This window comes from Neopsephotus bourkii, unplaced genomic scaffold (genome assembly GCF_033783945.1).
Source record: "Neopsephotus bourkii isolate Nb327-2 ecotype Australia unplaced genomic scaffold, CSIRO-AGI_Nbou_v1 NB_144, whole genome shotgun sequence".
In the NCBI taxonomy this organism is placed as follows: domain Eukaryota; kingdom Metazoa; phylum Chordata; class Aves; order Psittaciformes; family Psittacidae; genus Neopsephotus; species Neopsephotus bourkii.
Genome location: NW_026900661.1, coordinates 1059512 through 1077350, shown reverse-complemented (window position 1 = coordinate 1077350; position 17839 = coordinate 1059512). Strand labels below are relative to the sequence as shown.

The 17839-nt window shown below is 38.5% G+C and overlaps 1 protein-coding gene across 17 annotated transcripts in view; it reads right to left on the bottom strand.

The window, feature by feature from the left end:
- ABLIM2 (actin binding LIM protein family member 2) overlaps positions 1 to 17839 on the bottom strand; it is a 137334-nt gene that overhangs the window by 58101 nt on the left and 61394 nt on the right. For all 17 annotated transcript variants that reach the window (XM_061369539.1, XM_061369556.1, XM_061369576.1 and 14 more), the window contains exons 5-6: positions 14533 to 14659; positions 12811 to 12904 (exon numbers count right to left, since the gene is read on the bottom strand). In XM_061369539.1, coding sequence (XP_061225523.1) covers positions 12811 to 12904; positions 14533 to 14659 — 221 coding nt within the window. The remainder of the gene's footprint in view (positions 1 to 12810; positions 12905 to 14532; positions 14660 to 17839) is intronic.

The following is a 17839-nucleotide window of genomic DNA, read 5'->3' as shown; positions in this document are numbered from 1 at the left end:
GGAAGATGGTCACTACTGCATCAACACCTTAAAGCATCAGACCATGAAGTATGGGCTGATGCTTTAAACTGGGCTTAAACCTTGAGTTTAAAACTGCTTGCCTGAGTGCAGGTGTTTAAGCACAGAAGGGTATTTAACCATCACCAGACAAACACAGGTTTGGAATATCAATCTGAAAAGAAATATCATTTCCCTTGGAAGATCTGCACTGAACAAGCAATGCTAATGCAATGCACCGCCTCAATAATTCAATTGATTTATCACAGCTGATAGTTTCCAGACTAACACTTTCTAGGGGAATTAGATTATTCTTTTGCTGAAATAAACTGTCAGAATAGATGTGTTCTGATATATCAGAACCTGGATACATCACAGAATAAAATCTATTTCCCAAAATTTAACACTACAACCAAACACATAATTTTAATACACTCCATATAGTAGCTAATATCTACGAGATGTAGAATGGCACAGAAAGACCTCTTTACAACTTAGATACAATAACAGAAAAATCAGAGGAGAATGGTGTAGTGATCCCTTTTGCTGATGCTCATTCCAGGATAACTCCAATGGATTTTGAATAATTACCCCTGAATTAAAATGGGTGATACTCAAACTTTTCATATAACTCTAAGTGCTGCCAAATGGGTTTTATTTCCCTGTTCTAATTGTTTTTAATTTTGGTCTTCTAACCAAAGCACAGAAGACAAGATATAGCACTCTGCACCACCTTAAGTATTTAACATAGATTGCACCATCTTTCTAAATAAGTGATAGCTGAACCTGAGGCTAGAGACTTGATACAGGGATTAACTAATAATATTCCCTGATATGTTTTACAGTTACCCAGATTAGATACCATAAATTATGTTCAGACCTAAGACCTGGGTGTGTTGGGTCTGAATGTGAATCATAACCTCCCCTGGGTACACGCCACAAAGGCTTTCATTAGTGCTCCTCTCCGCTCTCTCTTCAGACTATTTCAGGGGCTTCACCTCCTAGATGAACAGGAGGGTCCAGGGAACAGGGTCCAGCAGAACACAGAAATTTTATAAACTTATGGCAGCAACTGTTTTATGTTTTCAGTTTTGTTGTAATAATGGCCTTGTTATTTTTCCTTTTCTTGGTTATATTGATGTGAGAGAATTTAACGCAGCAAACAAATTCCTAACCATATGGTTACTTTTTCTTTGCACAGTTTGAAAGCTTAGTTTGACAGATTGTTGTCTCAGTGTTTCATAAAATATCAACACACACTTAGCACAGAAGAATCGACATTCATCTCTGGGAGATCTTCTAAGGTTCAATTGGTAGCTTGTAAGAAACCTTCATAATATCTTACATTTGCTTCAAGACATCGCCAGGTCTTTGTGCTCAGGCATCCAGATGTGACAATAGTATTATTATGAAGATCAATTTAAAGATTAATCCTGAACTGAGATTTCCTCAAACTCGAATAGCAAAGCATGTCCTTAGCAACACAGTACACCACCAACAGTTTAATTTCTCTTCAAGTGACTATACTAGCTTTTCACAACCACCTAGTTAAAGTCTTGGTGTGTAGTTCAAAAGTGGAGTCTAAACAGTCTTTAATGCTCTGAGACAAAGTATGATGAATTACTTCATTCCCTTTGAGGGCTGCTTTCAATGGTAAATCTTCTCTGTACAGCAGGCAGAACCTTCTGGGCTGGGTCAACGTGAGAAACATTCTCCCAGCGGGACTGAGGACTTCCTTGCAGTCCTTGCCGTAAGCATGGGGTCACTGTAGTGTTGCTACCTGTCCTACAGCACAACAACAAGTACAGCCATCCTTCACTTAGAACCAGGAAATTCTACAACAAAGTGCATACAACCACCTTTTCTAATTTCTCATGACTTCAATGCCTGAAGTAGACAAAAGAATGAACCTGATGTGACAAATATTAATCACATCATTTAAAGCACAATTTGAAGACAGTAAGGGACATTATAAATCTGATGAGAGTATGAACACCATGCCTGAGAAACATGCAACACTAGCAAAACCAGATTAATTAGTGCCGAAAGGAACAACCTTAACTAGTTAAGGTTGGGTTTTAAATTAGCTGTCACCACTCAGGAAAAAGATACTACATTATTGCGAACAGCTCAGCAAAAACCTCTATTCATTCTCTAGCTGTGGCTGCAGTAACTGATGAAAGGATAGAATCTATAAAAGATGATACTTATAAAAATTGTAACTCTATCACAATGACATTGCTTGTCTGGCCTCTCACACCGTTGCTAGGAGGGTGACTGATGTAATTTTTTACTGCAGTTGATGAGTGACAACTGCTTATGAATTGACACATGAGGAATTGAACCAGAGCAGCCTAAAGCTCAAAGCGCAAGCTGAGCCCTGGAAGGAAGGCTCAAGATTTCTAATGACTCTCTCAACAGTCTAACTACATCCCATCTCACTGCATTACTCAGTAAAGTAGCTAATAAAGGAAGAAAAAAAGTAGACAAAATCATTTAATATGTTTTCAAGTCATAACTATTTGGTTCCTTTCCTGAGAAGGAAGATTTCAGTAATCTTACCTTTAAAAAAATTTATCTTGTTATCAAAATGCACAGTGGTAACTGACATCTTGTACTGCTGGGAGTAAATAGTATGTGGAAGTGAGAAAAGGTTACACTGCTGCAGTGATTCAATCATATCAAAGCATATTTTCAATTTTAAGGGTACTATAGTGTGTTATTACCACTGACTGTTACCTGTTAAGATAGGTCCAAATCCTGCCTCCTCATACTGTAAAATCTCCAAATGAAGTCCTAACTGTATCTTATCCTGAACAAAGATAATGGAAGTCAGACTACAAAACACTGAGCCTGCTGGTATGCCAAGGCATGGTGTAGTTGCATGAGCCAGAAACAAAGCCCACCAAAGCCTGTGCATTCTTAGTCAAAAGCCTTCTGCACAGAACAATTCTGTTGGAGAACTGGGTCATCACCAAACAACGACCTGTTCAAGCAAAAGGAAACAGAATAAAGCAAAAACCTGCTGACAATCAATAAGCCTTTCAACCAGGCAGCTTCTCACCCTGAAATGAAGGACTAAAGCTCTTAAGCTCTTACAAAAAATCCAGGACTTGAGTGCTGCTAAGTGTAAGGGAGTTATTATTTGGGATGGGAAGGGGAAAAATACTTAAGTACTGTTCTGATGGGTAGAAGTTTAAAACTTCAATAAGATGATAAATATTTCCTGAATAATTTTAATTCACATAGACATTCTTATCCATTCATTCATTCGAACGCATTGAGATTTCTTCAAGTGCACTTCACAATACAGCTAACAGTAGAAATACAATTCAGTTTAAAGTCGGGAATTGTGTAAGTTCACCGCTGAATGATGGAATAATTCAGGTTGGGAAGGACCTCAGGAGACCATCTAATCCAACCTCCTGCTCAGAGCAGGGTTGATATTCAATCAGATCAGTCTGCTCAGGAATGTGTCCTGTGAGGTATTGAAAAACTCCAAGGATAGAGATTCCATGATCTCTGAGAAGATTGCTCCAGTGCTTAGTTATCCTTACATGCTCGTAACTCTGTCTTTGCATCCACACAGTGGCATATTATGTGGACTATACTGGCTCCATAAACTGTGTTCTACAGGGTATTTTCAAATTAGAGTGATGATATTCAGAAAATCAGATGACCTTTTCTTGCTTGAAGGAAAATACTCTGCTCAGTTATCAGACTTAAGTGTAACCACATAAAATCTGCACCACATTTCTAGCAAAGCCAGCGTTTTGCATATATTACAGAAGAACTTGAAAGACTACTCAGTATTCAGTAACAGTTGTATACAATAATGGTTAAGTCAGTAAACAGCTGTCACGTTATCTACTGGGCATGAAGGCACAGGCAACATGATCAAGGCAGAGGTATTTGGCAAAATATTTACTGCTTATGTTAAAACAACAGTACTGAGGAGAGAAAAGTGTGAGACCCAGGGGATAAAGAGACAGTTATGTGGAGGAAAGCACTTACTAATTCCCTTAGTCACAGTAGACCTGACTCACCATTGAGTCACTTCAGCAGCGTGCCAGGGTAAATGAACCATATTCAATAGGGTTTACACCAGTGTAAATGTAATGTTTTGAATTAATTCTTCTGCTCATCTTCTCCATACTGGATGCATTTATCATCTTACTAGATTCCAAGAAACAATCGTGAAATGTTCAATACACGCACCTGCAGCATTACTTACAGCTTCAGCTGCCTCGCATGTACAGTTATTTCATATTGTCTTGGTTCTGGCTCATCCCTCTGTACTTTGCAGAGCCTTGAGACTTCCCACCCACATCTGAGTCATTTTTTACTGCCTCCCACACACTCTTTATTCTTCCAGGTATAAACTGCAGATCAAATGTACCAACAGGGACATTTATCTCGGAGCGATAGTAACTGGGTTTTCAGAGAGAATTTTCTAACGCTTGTGGAAGAAATAAAGAAAACCCCAAAGCCCAAAAAAACACAATCACATTAAAATCCTAAAGGGAATAATTGAGAAAAAGAAGGAACAGAAAGAAAATTCAGTACTCTTATAGCTGTAATTCTATTCTGCAACATCTGCAAGCAAGTTCTGACTCAGGAGCAAATTCAGCCCTGCTGCAGTCAGGCAAAAGGTGGAAAAGGCCAATAGTGTGCTTTTTCTACAGAATCCTGTACCTGATCTTGTAAACCAAAATGGTCTGTTATGCATAAAATCACTGATTTTGCACTCCGTTACATTTTTTATGCAATGAGTGATCTGCCATTTTTGTCTTTTTCTTCTCAGCTCTGCAATTTTTTCTTGCCACCCACTGAGACTGGAAGAGGCTTTTGTTTTCCATTTGCTCAACAATCTATTTCCTTCTTTTCCAGTTGCCTCTTCCACTCCTTAAAACACTCTTACAGGCCAAGACAAGCTGCAGCTGGCTCTCATGTCTGCCATCCCTTGATAGGGGAAAGGGAGTGCAGAAGGAGAAAGATGACTTGCAGACATATTCCCCTTTATCTTCAACTTCCCAGCTGTGCATTAGCCCACCCATTTTAGACAGGAGGAATGAAGCTGCAACCAACACTGAACAGCCTGGGAGAGAAAGTGTGATTTATCAGAAGATGACAGCACTGGTCATAGTGATCTAAGCTGCAAACATCTGAGGACAGAAGCTGTCTCTCATTCTGTGTCTGAATAAGGCCTGTTATTTAGGATCCCCAAATTTAGCTGGATCTAGAAATGCTGCTGTTGTATGCAGAACTGATATTAATAGTCTTTCCTGGAAGTAGAAAGTTGTTACTTTCAGACTCATCCACACATTTCAAGTTCAAGGTACTATTCAGAAGTTCTTACTTTGAGGGTGGAAAAAGAAATCCAAAGAAGCACAAAAAATTCTGAAGATTGGCATGACGAGAACTCTTAAAGATACAAGAAATAAAACTGCTTTCCTGCTACTGCAGACACACTGAACTGTTGTCACACGGGCAAGAGCATTCTGGAGATATTTTCCTAACAGAGGCAATGGTCACTAAGTGCACTTACTGCTGCACCAATGTCATGGTTACAGGAGAGAGCTGGAGGAGGCACCTGTGTTTTTGGCTGTATCGTGGGTTGGTAGGTACAGGGCACTGCAAAGCAGTGGCTTTGCTGACCACAATGTACCCCAGGTGTGAGTCAGATCACCAGAAATTAAAGAAATTATACAGAGCGATGGGATGAGGAACTGAAGGCATCCAAAAAGTGCAACATTTACATTGTCAAAATATTCAAATGCTGCCAAATAGTAACAGATAATAATGCATCACCACAGCGACACATTGCTTAGAGAGGCATTGTAACAGATATACTGTAAGCTGTTTGTGTCTGAGGCTCAGAAGGTATCAAGGTGACTATGAGAACCACTGCTCTGATGCTTTAATTAATTAATTGAGATAGTTTAAGATAGGTAACTGGTATTATTTTTTTGTATAATCTGAGAAGGCAGTGGACACCATTCACTGATCTGTCTGGCTCAAGAGTCTAACTGTGCAAGAAAACCCTAACACATACAGAACTACACAGGCACAAATGCACAGCAGCACTACTGGAGACTTCTTCCATACATATGAGAGAAATCTTCAACAGAAAAGCAAGCAAGCAACTGAAACAAAAAAACCCCACAAACGCTGCAATAGTAATTCATTGTTCTCTATTAACCAGAAGTTCAAATTCTGAACTTCTCGTTTGTATTATTCAGAAATAGTTTGCAGAATCCCTTACTTTGGTAAAAGTACAACAGGCTTAAGATATCACCAAATGCTACTCAGAGCTCTTCTACAATAAACATAAAAACTGACTTATAGGGTAAAAACTGTGCAAACAGTTTCTTTTAATATGCACTGTTTTTTCCTAATTGTTTTTAATGTTCAGGTAATAAATATACAGAGGTGTAGTTCTATATCTTTCTGGAGAAGGAAAGGATGAGGGTGGGATAAAGATAAGAGGAATATATATAAAACAATATAATTGTACTACAGAAAAGGCTAAAATCTAAGGTTAAAAACATTTGCATTGCTGTTTATATGCTTATTGACAGTATTTTTAATGATGCTTCTTTTAAAGCAGAAAGTCTAAGTTAACTGTCGATTAACACTTACCCAGCCAAGTTCAGATACTCTGCACTGATGATCAACCTGCCTCTGCAAACCAGCAGCCCCAGATGAATGCAAGCAGCACTGAAACAGAGACTGTTCTCAAGCTGCAAAATGCCTTGCATCTCAGCAAACGCTATGCATTAAAAGTGCTAGTTATTGTTTCCTACCTTAGACGGTTTCCTTTTGCAAGAGCTAATGCTGATTTATTTAGATGTGTCTCTTTCCTTCTTCTCTCATGATAGGAGAAAAACTGGTGTAGAGAGCAGTTTCTAACTGAAGACTAGCACTGACACTTGGATCCTTTTGCTGCTCTGACAACCTTCACACGGCTGCCCATGCTACAGGAAAACCCTTCGTTCTTACAGATTGAGCTGCGTCTATTGCACTTTTCAGTATTAGTGCCTACATTATAAGCTGCTGCTCAAGTACCTTTCACACATCACTAGGTTTTGTTGTTAGTGAAACAGCAGGGTAACAGACATTTCAGAATGAACCATTCTTCCACACTGCAGGCAGAAACTGGTACACCCTGCTATAAAGAATTAGTCTCGTCTCTCTGCTATACTGAGTTTCATAAAGGGAAAGGCAATTGATTTACAAAGTAGATGTGGCTACAAACAAAAGTGGCTTAACTCTAGGGCAAAGCAAAACACACATACAAAAAAGAATAATTTTTAATTAATAAATCTCTGAGTTATAAATGGCATCTAACATATAAATTGTCATTTCTAGTCTCATTCCTGCCTAATGCCTACCGCATTCATTCCTTTATTTTAAGGTAGTGTATACTTGTGACTAAGATTTAAGAAAGATTTCTTTATTATACTTTGCTAGCCATTTACACATACTTATAATCCAGAAAAATGTCAACCCTTTCTTCCCCCACATATACTGAGAGCCATGCTACCATGTCAGGACATCAAACACAGCAATGGAACCCATCCTTATGTTTAACAAGTGAAACCAGCACTTGTAAAACACATTTACACCACAGCCATGTAGATGTAAATCATAGGAAAGTTGTAGACAGAAGTAAAATCAAGTACTGAAGATACTCCTCAGTGCTTACAGAAGCAGTTGGGTTTCATGTAACTAAGCCCCAAAAGACCTTTCCAAAAGCATAACTTCCAGTGTGCTCCACTGTCAACTTTTATTCACATGAAATGCAGTGGAGGTCTAGCTTGTTCATAAGCTACCAGTAAAGCTGGTCATAGAGGCCTTCTGTCAGGCAGCTCAGCCTCCTAATCACTGGGCTGCAGTTGCCTAACCAAACAATCACAGTTGATCCCTCACAGCATATATTGCATTTGCCATCAAAACACCCCAGAAGGTTTTCTTCGGGTATGAAAGCTTCCTTTAACAATGTAGGAAATCATCAGCTGAAACAGCAGATAAAGGGAAACACCCCCAGCTCGTATCTTACTATGGGGTGTCAATATCAATGAATCCACAGGACAAAACCCACACTCAGTGCAAGATGTATCAGAGAAAGTACTTTAGAAACAGTGGAAGAGGTTACTCCAACTGCACAATGTGGTAGTGATACATCATCTGGTGTACAGTGTTCATGCACACTGACAGAACGTGGTTCCAGCTAGCAACATATGGTGAGAATGTCCCCCAGCATCACCAGAAGAGCCTGGGGCTGACTTTATTTTTTTGAGGGGTAATGGTTTTTAAGTAAGAGGGGAGATTCAGGCTGGATGTGAGGAAAAAGTCTTTTACAATGATGGCGCTGAAACACAGACACAGGTGGCCCAAAGAGGTGGTGGATTCACCATCCCTGAAGACATTTAAGGCCAGGCTGAATGTGGTTCTGGATAACCTGATCTAATTGAAGATGTCCCTGCTCATTGCAGGGGATTTGGACTAGACAACCTTTGAAGACCCCTTCCACCTCAAACTATTCTGTGATTCTGTGGTTTACAAGCAGAGGAGAATTTGGTTCATTCAGTTTTTCAAAAATGAAAGTTGAGAGAAACTAAGGTTGTTCTCTATAACTTATCTTTAGACTTCATCGATTAAAAGAGAGATCAAAAAAGCTAAAAATCAAACTGTATGTAAAGAATTAGTAACTATGCACAGACTATTTAAAATAGAGGTGCCAGAACTGAATTAAAGTTTCTAAATACTAGATGTTAAGGAAACACAGGCACATTCCCCAGGAGAGAGCATAAGGAGGAGTCACACAGCTTCTCCACACACTTCAACAGCCTTCCAAGCCTCTGCATAGCCTGTTGTGTGGGAAGGACTGGGAGGTAGGCAACCCACCCCTGCTTCCTCCGAGCAAAAGACAGCTAGAAGGCTGATTAAAAATCATGAAATAAATGGGAAGGGTTTTCCTGATTGAAAAGGATTTGTATCAGGATCTGAATTAGCATGTGAAATACAGAATATTTTTAGAAAAAAAAAGGCAAGTACACTTATTTTGTCTATTTTTATGACATGCTCATTAGCGCAAGTTCAGATTTTAATTAATAAATAAGTGCTTGTGATAAAGAAAGAGGAAAAAGTATTTTTAGTGCCAAATGCAGAGAAATAGATTGCAACATGACAAAAGGGAGATGGCTGGTTATAAAAATCAACAGCTTGTTATTTTAAAATGGGTTTATTTTCTGTGTTATTGCCTGATTTTAGCTATTCCTGGATTGGGAACAGAGCTATAGCATAAGCACTAGAAAGAAACCTTTTTCTCCCTAAAGGTTTTCAGTCACACAGCATTTTTAGTCAAACTATAAACTCCAGACACCTCTTGATCCTCATTTAAGTCAGCAGGTTTATCAACATGTACGGTCAGGGATAAAACATAGCAATTTCTAGGAGAGGTCTGATGCTGCATTGAACAGTGCTCTGTATGCTTCCTGAGCACAGTGAACCTTGCCCATAAAAGCACTGGTGGGCAGGGGTTTTATAAAAGAACAGCAAAACTGTTGCCTCTGAAAGCAAAAGAAGAATTTATGGTCTCCGTAAATTAGCTGCTTGGCCCTTTTTGTAGCATTTCCAGTACAAGTTCCCTGGGAGACTGGGGCCAAGCCAAAGTGGACTGGAAGGGAAGAAAGAAACAAGAAAGGAATTCTAAACAGAGCTATCCTGGGTTTAAGCTCATTTACTACATGGAATGAATCTGGCCTTAACAAACTGGACTGAAGGATGAATTTAAGTAAATCATCACTGTATTTGGCTGGCAACCTACAAAAACAGCTATATTTTTATAAGTTATCAGTAACTCACACTAACTGACTTCTCCTTCCTCCTCGGCTGAATAAACACTTAAAATGAACAAGTGTTGGAAAGGGAGATAATATTATAAAATCTGGGCACACAATAATCATGGAAGCAGCTGTCCTCCTGACAGTATCACAGAGATCAGAGATGGAAAAAATCCTATTAGCTCATATAGCCCCTCCCTTTGTCACTGCAGGACTGTTCCCTAACATAGATTTTCCAATGCCTTGTCCAATCTCATTTTAATACTAAGTGATAGCTTCCAGCAGCTCCCTTGGGAAACTATTCCTCTGCCTAATAAGCACTGCTGTCAAGATTTTTCTCCCACTTTAATAACAATTGGCCCTATTATTTCTGTGTATCTCCAGATTATTTTCAAGATGGTAAAAAGGAATATTGAAGTTTTGAAAAATGCTTCAGGATTCCAGACAATCCCACAAAAAATACATCCTATAATGAGAAACAGGTATGGCTACTTTTTACTTTCTTTCTGTCTTCATGACCAGGAGAATTACAAACATATCAACGAGCGACAAACACACACTGAGCTTGATACCAGACAGACGGAAGAGATCAGCCTCAATTGCAAGCCTTTTGAACAAGTCCATCTGCTGCAGATGAACAACAAATGACTTAACCATGTTAGCTACAGACATGGTCTCTGCGTTCTTTCAAATCTGCTTGCTTAGGTCATGACTTTTAGTCTATCTTCCTAATGAAATGAGGTGTGCACTACCTCCTCACCTGACTGCTCTCCATGACCAACACTGAAACTCAATGGCCATTAAAGTGATTCATTAAAGAAGTCAAAAGGCTCATGGAAATCACAGGCTGATCACCATGCAGAGTGTCATCCCCTGACCATATAAACAGGCAGTGGGAATGTAAAGAAAGGTCTTGAGATATTTCATTGGGAAACAGAGGGGATGGGAGCAGGTATTTTGGGAGATATCATGAGGAGCAGGACCTACTGTGACAGTGGAATGCTAGGACACAGCACATGCACTTGTATTCAAGCTTCATCAGTTTTGTTGCACACAAACCAAAACTGCTTTATACAATCTTATGGAAAGAAGATTATACACCATAAAGTTTCCAGGTTATTGTAACAAGCCTCCAGACACTAAATAACATTGTACCTGTTCAAATCCATTGCCTGCCTCGTACTAACTTCAGCCTAGCTTTCCTGCCTGTCAGTGACACTATCTGACACTGCTGTTCTTTTACAAATTGTGAAAGTCCTTTCTCTTCATCTTTTGCTAAAAAAGGTTTCAGAATCTTGCATCAGTGTTTTTTCCACAGCTAAATGCCACAGACTTCAATCAAAGCTGCTCCCAGCCTGCACCAGTACCAAAGAAAAGAAAATCACTGTCATCAAAATAACACTGGGGAAGGGGAGAGGAGGTGGGCATATACATGCACTAACCAAAAACATCACTTAGAACTACAAAGACATATGTAATCAGTCATGGTAAAATTCCTACTACAGCTTTTCTCAAGTTTGTTGCTGGTCCATTTATAATCAAAACAAGGAACTCTGCTCCTGTTCAGTATGCTCTCACCAAGCAGTTAGAACAAACAGGTGTAGACACATGTGCCCCCGGGTCCCAGAAATCCAACTCAGTTCTGTTACTGTCCAAATCTTTTTATCTTTTTTTTTCCTTTCATCATCCACAGAGCCAGTAAGGACCCAATTCTTACCCACTTCAACCCACATGCTATTGTTTAGCCATACTGTGGGTAAAATATTACCAAATAAAAACGTATTCTAGTGCAGATATTTCAAGGCAAGAACAGGACAGAAAAACACAATATTGTAAAGCCAAAAGAGACAGTATAGAAATTGGAGCTTCTGTTCTCCAGTCTTAATCACTCCTTGTAGCCTGCTGTGAAAAAGTGCACCTCTAATTTTCTATAGCTTTGACCATGACACTCTTGCCTCTCCATTCAGCTGTCTCCCTTATTGCACTGAATGTAAGTTGACTGGCTTCACTTCCAAAGCCCACCCTCTCTTACCACCTTTCCTTCACTGTCAAAGGCTGGCATCTCTGAAAACTTATAGCAGCTTCCACTGGTCACCTCTGACATTTCTGATATTTTTTACATGTTTTCTTCTGTTTTGCCTCTTCCACTTGAGAAAGCTGCTTTCACACTCTTAGACACCAGCATTCTGAGACATCTGTAAAAACATCTGATAAGAGACAAGCCTCCCATGCCTAACCCTAACATTGTATCATGCCATCTAGCATGGACTCGTCGTTTCCTTCTAGTTGCTTCTCAGTTCCTACCTAGCTGTAAGTGTCCACCACTTGGATAGTTAAGTCTTTATACGACTCCCATCAGATCTTTCTCTGATGGAAGTCCTTTAGGACTTCTCCAGGCTTTCTTAACTGAGGAAGAGAAAGGTGAACTGAGTGACATGGGGAACCTCTTCCTAACTATGCCTAAGGCTTCACAAAATACAGAAAAAGGCAAAAAGTAAAACTGGATAATCACTGAACATAGGATAACAATACAAGTAGATGCAAAGATAAATTCTATTAAGATCAAAAGAACATATTAATTTCTCAGTGCAAAAAGACATTTCAAATGATTCATTTTAGTTTTACAACAGCTTCATCCTAACCGTTTGGAACATAAAACAGAATCAAAATGCAGAAATTGCAAAGGACTTTAGCATAAGTGTCAAAATGTGCCCAATAACCCAGTCACTTACTACTTCTGCTACCTGAACATTCTCCAGCACCACAAACATCCATTTAGGGAGTTCGTGTATTACAAAATCATTAACAGAAGAAACAAAAGAGAATTACAGAGGAAGTTCCTAGTACTCCATAAAGTAACATTAAACCTTTGCATTAAAACTCACTTGTAAGCATACAGCTACACCAAAAAGAGCAAGTCTCTTTGTACACTCTGAGATATTTTTGCATGACAGGTTCTCCTTACCTCAAGCACTCTGCCTGTGATATACTTTTCACAATTGTCACATCTGATCCCAAACTTTGCATGATAGTCTGTTTCACAATATGGAACACCATCCCTAGGAAAGAACAATAGGACATACACAGATTGCTTTTCATAGGCTTACAGATTTACTGATTTACAGCTAAAATTTGTTAACGCTTCAATACTTCACAGGGAGTTTATGGACTTTCTCACCTCCCAGACATTTTTATTTATTAATTTTGTAAAGAATTGAGTAGTTAATGAACTATCCTGGCCTGAGTCTACTGCAATCCCGCTTTCCTGCTCTGTCACTGAATTCAGCCACCATCTTTGCCCTTGTCACAACACTTAGTCTCTGATACCCTCACACCATTTTTTGGTACAGTATTACTCATTAACTTCTTCTACATTTTTCCCCCTTTTTTTTGAAAAAACAGTTATTTCCACATTTCTCTTATCAAATTTAGACCACAACTTTATGACATTTTAGACTTAGACTATTAAGCCAATGAATGAAAATAAATAGCTCTAAAAGAAACTGGAGACTCTTCTCCTGTTTCAAAGTACAAGTTACACATTGTTAAATATATTTAGTGTGTTATGCTAAAACAGCCCATGATCAGTCAGATTTATTAGCAGAGACATAATTTTATTCAACATTTCCCTGGAGAAACATAAAAATTAATTTTCTTGCATACAAGTTTGATTGCTTCAAGATGAACCTATAAGTTATCACAATAAATAATTGAATTAATTGAAGATAGGATGTTTCTTCTCTTGAGTTATTTTGTTTGGCATTTAGCTTTTTCAAAAAGAGGATTTAATGGTAATTATAACTTTAAAATTTATGGGGTTTTATTGTTAAATAACAAGCAAAAAAGAAAAAAGGACTGTAGCAAACTACAGCAGAATAGCAGAACATCAGAGATAATGCACAACCTTTATTTGAGAACACCCTTTTATTATATATTGCTTCTCCCCTGCAAGCTGTGAAATTAAATGCTATACTCCTATTAATCTAAACCCAAATAATTGTTGAAAGTCAGTTGGGACACTGGCTCTGAAACTCCATCATCTCTGCCCACTAGTGACTGAGTTATTTAGTTGTTTAAGAAAATTTCATCATATCAACACACTTCTCTGAAGGAGAAATTAATCCCAGGTGCCTTGGCCAGTGAAAGCCCTGTATCTCACTGCACTGATATAAGTGTTGACATGGGACTTGGTCTCCATGTGTGTTTTGTGCTGCTTCTCATTGCTGTCATCACATCCAGTCCAAATCTGACAGCACGAGGGTCTGGAGCAGCAGAAAAGAGTGATACGTACCTCCTTAATCAACTTTTGGAGAACATTTCTGCTTATGTGAATCACATGAAATGATAGTATGTGCTTGTCCACATAACAGCATTGCACAAAGTCAAACACAGGTAACTAAGAGTGTATCTATGGGCTTTGTAGCATACCACACCCATTCCTTTCTATAGGGTAGCTGTTTTGTCAAGTCCTATTCCAGAGAAATACACAAATTCAACTTTTACTTTTCTTAATTAATATTTTAATGCTTCTAATACAATTCAGTTGATAATTTAGATAATAATCTCTAATATTTATATACTCCCAAACATACATAAGCAAAAACTAAAGGATATGCAATGCTAAATTCATTATTTGGTATTAAAAGAATGCTGAAAATAAATGAAAATGCTTCTCTATTTAACTTACTTGCTAATGTACTCTGCATTCAGTAGCTTGCCACATGTATTGCACTTAAAACAGCCCAAATGCCAGTGTTTGTCCAAGGCAACCAGTGACTGCCCATTTTTAATTTCTGAACCACAGCCCCCACAATCTGCAAGAGAAAAATCCAATATGAGTGAATCACAGGCTTTAGATGGCCCCGCAACAATACAGATTACTGCAGTACAAGGATCCATCGGTGTCCTAGTAACAGCTTTGTGCAGTCTCTAAAGCTCACTGCTGGCCGCTCGCTGATGGATGACAAGTGGCGCTGCCCCAATATTGCCTTAACATTTCTAGAAGACATGAATCTTTCAAAGTAAAAAAATAATGACTTAGATTTCCTGAGACTTAGGTTTTATTTTAGCACATTTATACAGTGTTTAAAATACACAGTGTTGCCAATTTTGTTTTCAAGCACTGTAAATCAGGCCAATAAAATTAATAACAAAGGCCTAACAGTCATGAGATTACAATGAATAATTCATTGTCCATATTAGACTTTGTTTCTGGGTCTGAAAGCTTTACTTAGTATTTCAAAATTCTTTTTGCAACCATGAAAAATAGCCTAAGCTGAAATTCTGATGTGAAATTCTGTGGCCAGGAAAAATAACATGAGGGGCACTACAAATTCCTGAGTAGTAGTGACACTGCAATATGTGAATGTGATGGCTGGCTATATATTTATGACTTACAGAATTTCACTTATATAAAGCTAAAAAAAAGTAGTCAAAATTCAATGTAAACCATGTCATACTGGGTAACATAGGCTAGGCTATGTTGGTTAAACATAGCTATACTCCCCGATAAAAGTAATTGAGAACAGGACTTTTGTGGGGGGTTGGTTGCTTTTTGTTGTTTTTGTTTTATGGTTTGCTTGTTTGCAAACAATAGATGCTTCTGACTGTGCTAGGAAAAGACAAATATACCCTCAGATTCCACAGCAACAGTCCACCAGTGAGCACCCTGTTTAGAAATGCAACACAGGCATGGGATTTTAATCTGGTTCAAAATATCCTAAATGAATCCTTACTCTACAGGGTCCAGCTTTCATTCAGTCTTCACTCTAGGTTCCTGTTTAAGTATAGTTTTCTTTAGATGTTAAAACAGTGGAAAAAATAGGGATAAATATCAGTAATAAATTGATTCTGGTATCAGTATCTCAGTAACCCTTCAATTCCATACAATTATATCATCCAACTTATGTGAAACCATATATATATATTTAGGAATTCTTCATGTATAACAACAATTTGCTACAGAAAAGACAAACCCCAGGAGTCATTTAGAGATGCCAGAAGAGAAAAAAAATAAATAAAACCACAACCATGTCTTGCATAGAAGAGAAAGACACATAAAAGCATTTAAAAAAAAAGAAAAAGATTTACCTAGTTATTAAGAAGGAACTCCAAATGTAGGAGCTCATTAGAACATTTAAACAGCCCTCTTAAAAACTTTCTGATTCAAGATTCTATTTAGTTGGTTATGTGACCCTAATGAGACACTCTGTTAGTGCAATTGTAAATGCCTCATTTCTGAGTGCACAACAGTAAAGGACAGTTCTTATTTTCCTTTAGTGGATTTGGAATGGATTAAGGGAGTAATAATACGTCTTTCTAATGTCACCATGTGACATTCCCTAATAAAAGGGAACATTTGGGTGTGTGCCTGGATTTAGTCCCACAAGAGAATAAATACTGCAGTATTCTGCAGTATCTATTCTTTAACTGCAATCAGAAATTCATTTGTGATCTGCCCTGCACTGGGGGGTCATCTGGTAATCTAATTTAACCTCACTAGTTGAGGATTTATTTCACAAACTTAATACAACACCGTGTAGTATTCAGATATCATTCACCATTTGACTGGTTTAAGCTTGGGTGGTCAGAAATGAAGCATTCTGTGAGCTAATTCTTTATTTCCAACTGCTGTTTTCTCTGTTAAGTTCCAGATAATTAAAAACAAATACTGCAGTTGCTATGCCAACAGTGCCTATTGATGCAACATCCTTGTCTTCCTGTTTTGGATGCAACATCCTTTGGTGACTCACCTAATTTCAACCCATAACTCTGCAGAACACATCATTTTCTGTTACATGTTGATATTCTTCCCTGAATACTTTTTCAACATCAACACTGCCACAAGAGTTTTTCACAGCTAGAGTTTTACAAAGGAAACAACACAGGTAGGTAGGTATTTGCATAATAGTAAAAAAATAATCAAGGACTCGGGCAAAATGCTCGATGTTCTTCCTTTCTTCTGAATGGAATGCATAACACAGGTCAAAACCAAAGTGGGAGGATAAAAACAGGAGTGGTCAGAGGGAGCAGTGATGCTGGGAGCTCAGTGAGTTCCCAGAAATCTCCTGAAAGCATTCTTCAGGTCAAGTCAGAGATAGATGGGCTGACAAATAATACACATAGTATGTATTGGGCAGTTCTGAGCAGCCAGGAACAAACCCACGGGTCAACATATTACCATCCAAGCTTGAACCAAAACTTAACAAATTCCACTGAAATCTATGGGAATACTTCTTCCATTTCTAACGAGATATAAAGCAGACTTGTATTTGAGGTTTAAATACCTGTTTGAGATTTTATCTGGGGAAAACCTAAGCTTCTGTTTTCCAAGGTTAGGTTTTGCCACAAAGATGTGCTACCACCTTTGAGGCAAGTGGTTTGCTTAGTTTTGCAGGTACCTGTGCACTGGGGAGACTCAGTGCAGTGACCTGAGAGAACTGGGGAGATGCAATGCAAGAAAAAATCATGTGTGTGTGTACAGAGGGAATGTAAATACATTAAATGATTCTGTATCACAGATAATCAAATGAACTTGTACTGCCAGTACTCAACCAGGCAAATAATGTCCATTAAAGTCAAAGGCACTTTCCCCTTATGACAAGGAGACAAACAGATGATAGGCCATTAAAGTATGGATCTGCAAATGCAGCCAGCCAAGATGGCTGAGGATGATTGATCTCTGGAATAAGTGACAACAGAAACCACCTGAGAGAAAGAGCTATCGCCTCTCCACAAGAGAACGGCATTAGCAAGAGGGAAATCAGCATAGCGTCTCTTACCACATTCACACAGGAGCTTTTGCTGACAAACTACAGAAAGAAAATGGTGAAAACTTTTGTAGGGAAATGTGTGTGTGGGGGGGACATAAGGAAAAAGAATTGAAACCCCCAAAAACCTCCCCAAAAGGGAGAGATTTCTCCCTGAAACAAGCTGTTTTGCTTATATACAAAAATGAGCAACCTATGAGGCCCTTCGTTACCCATGACAAATCC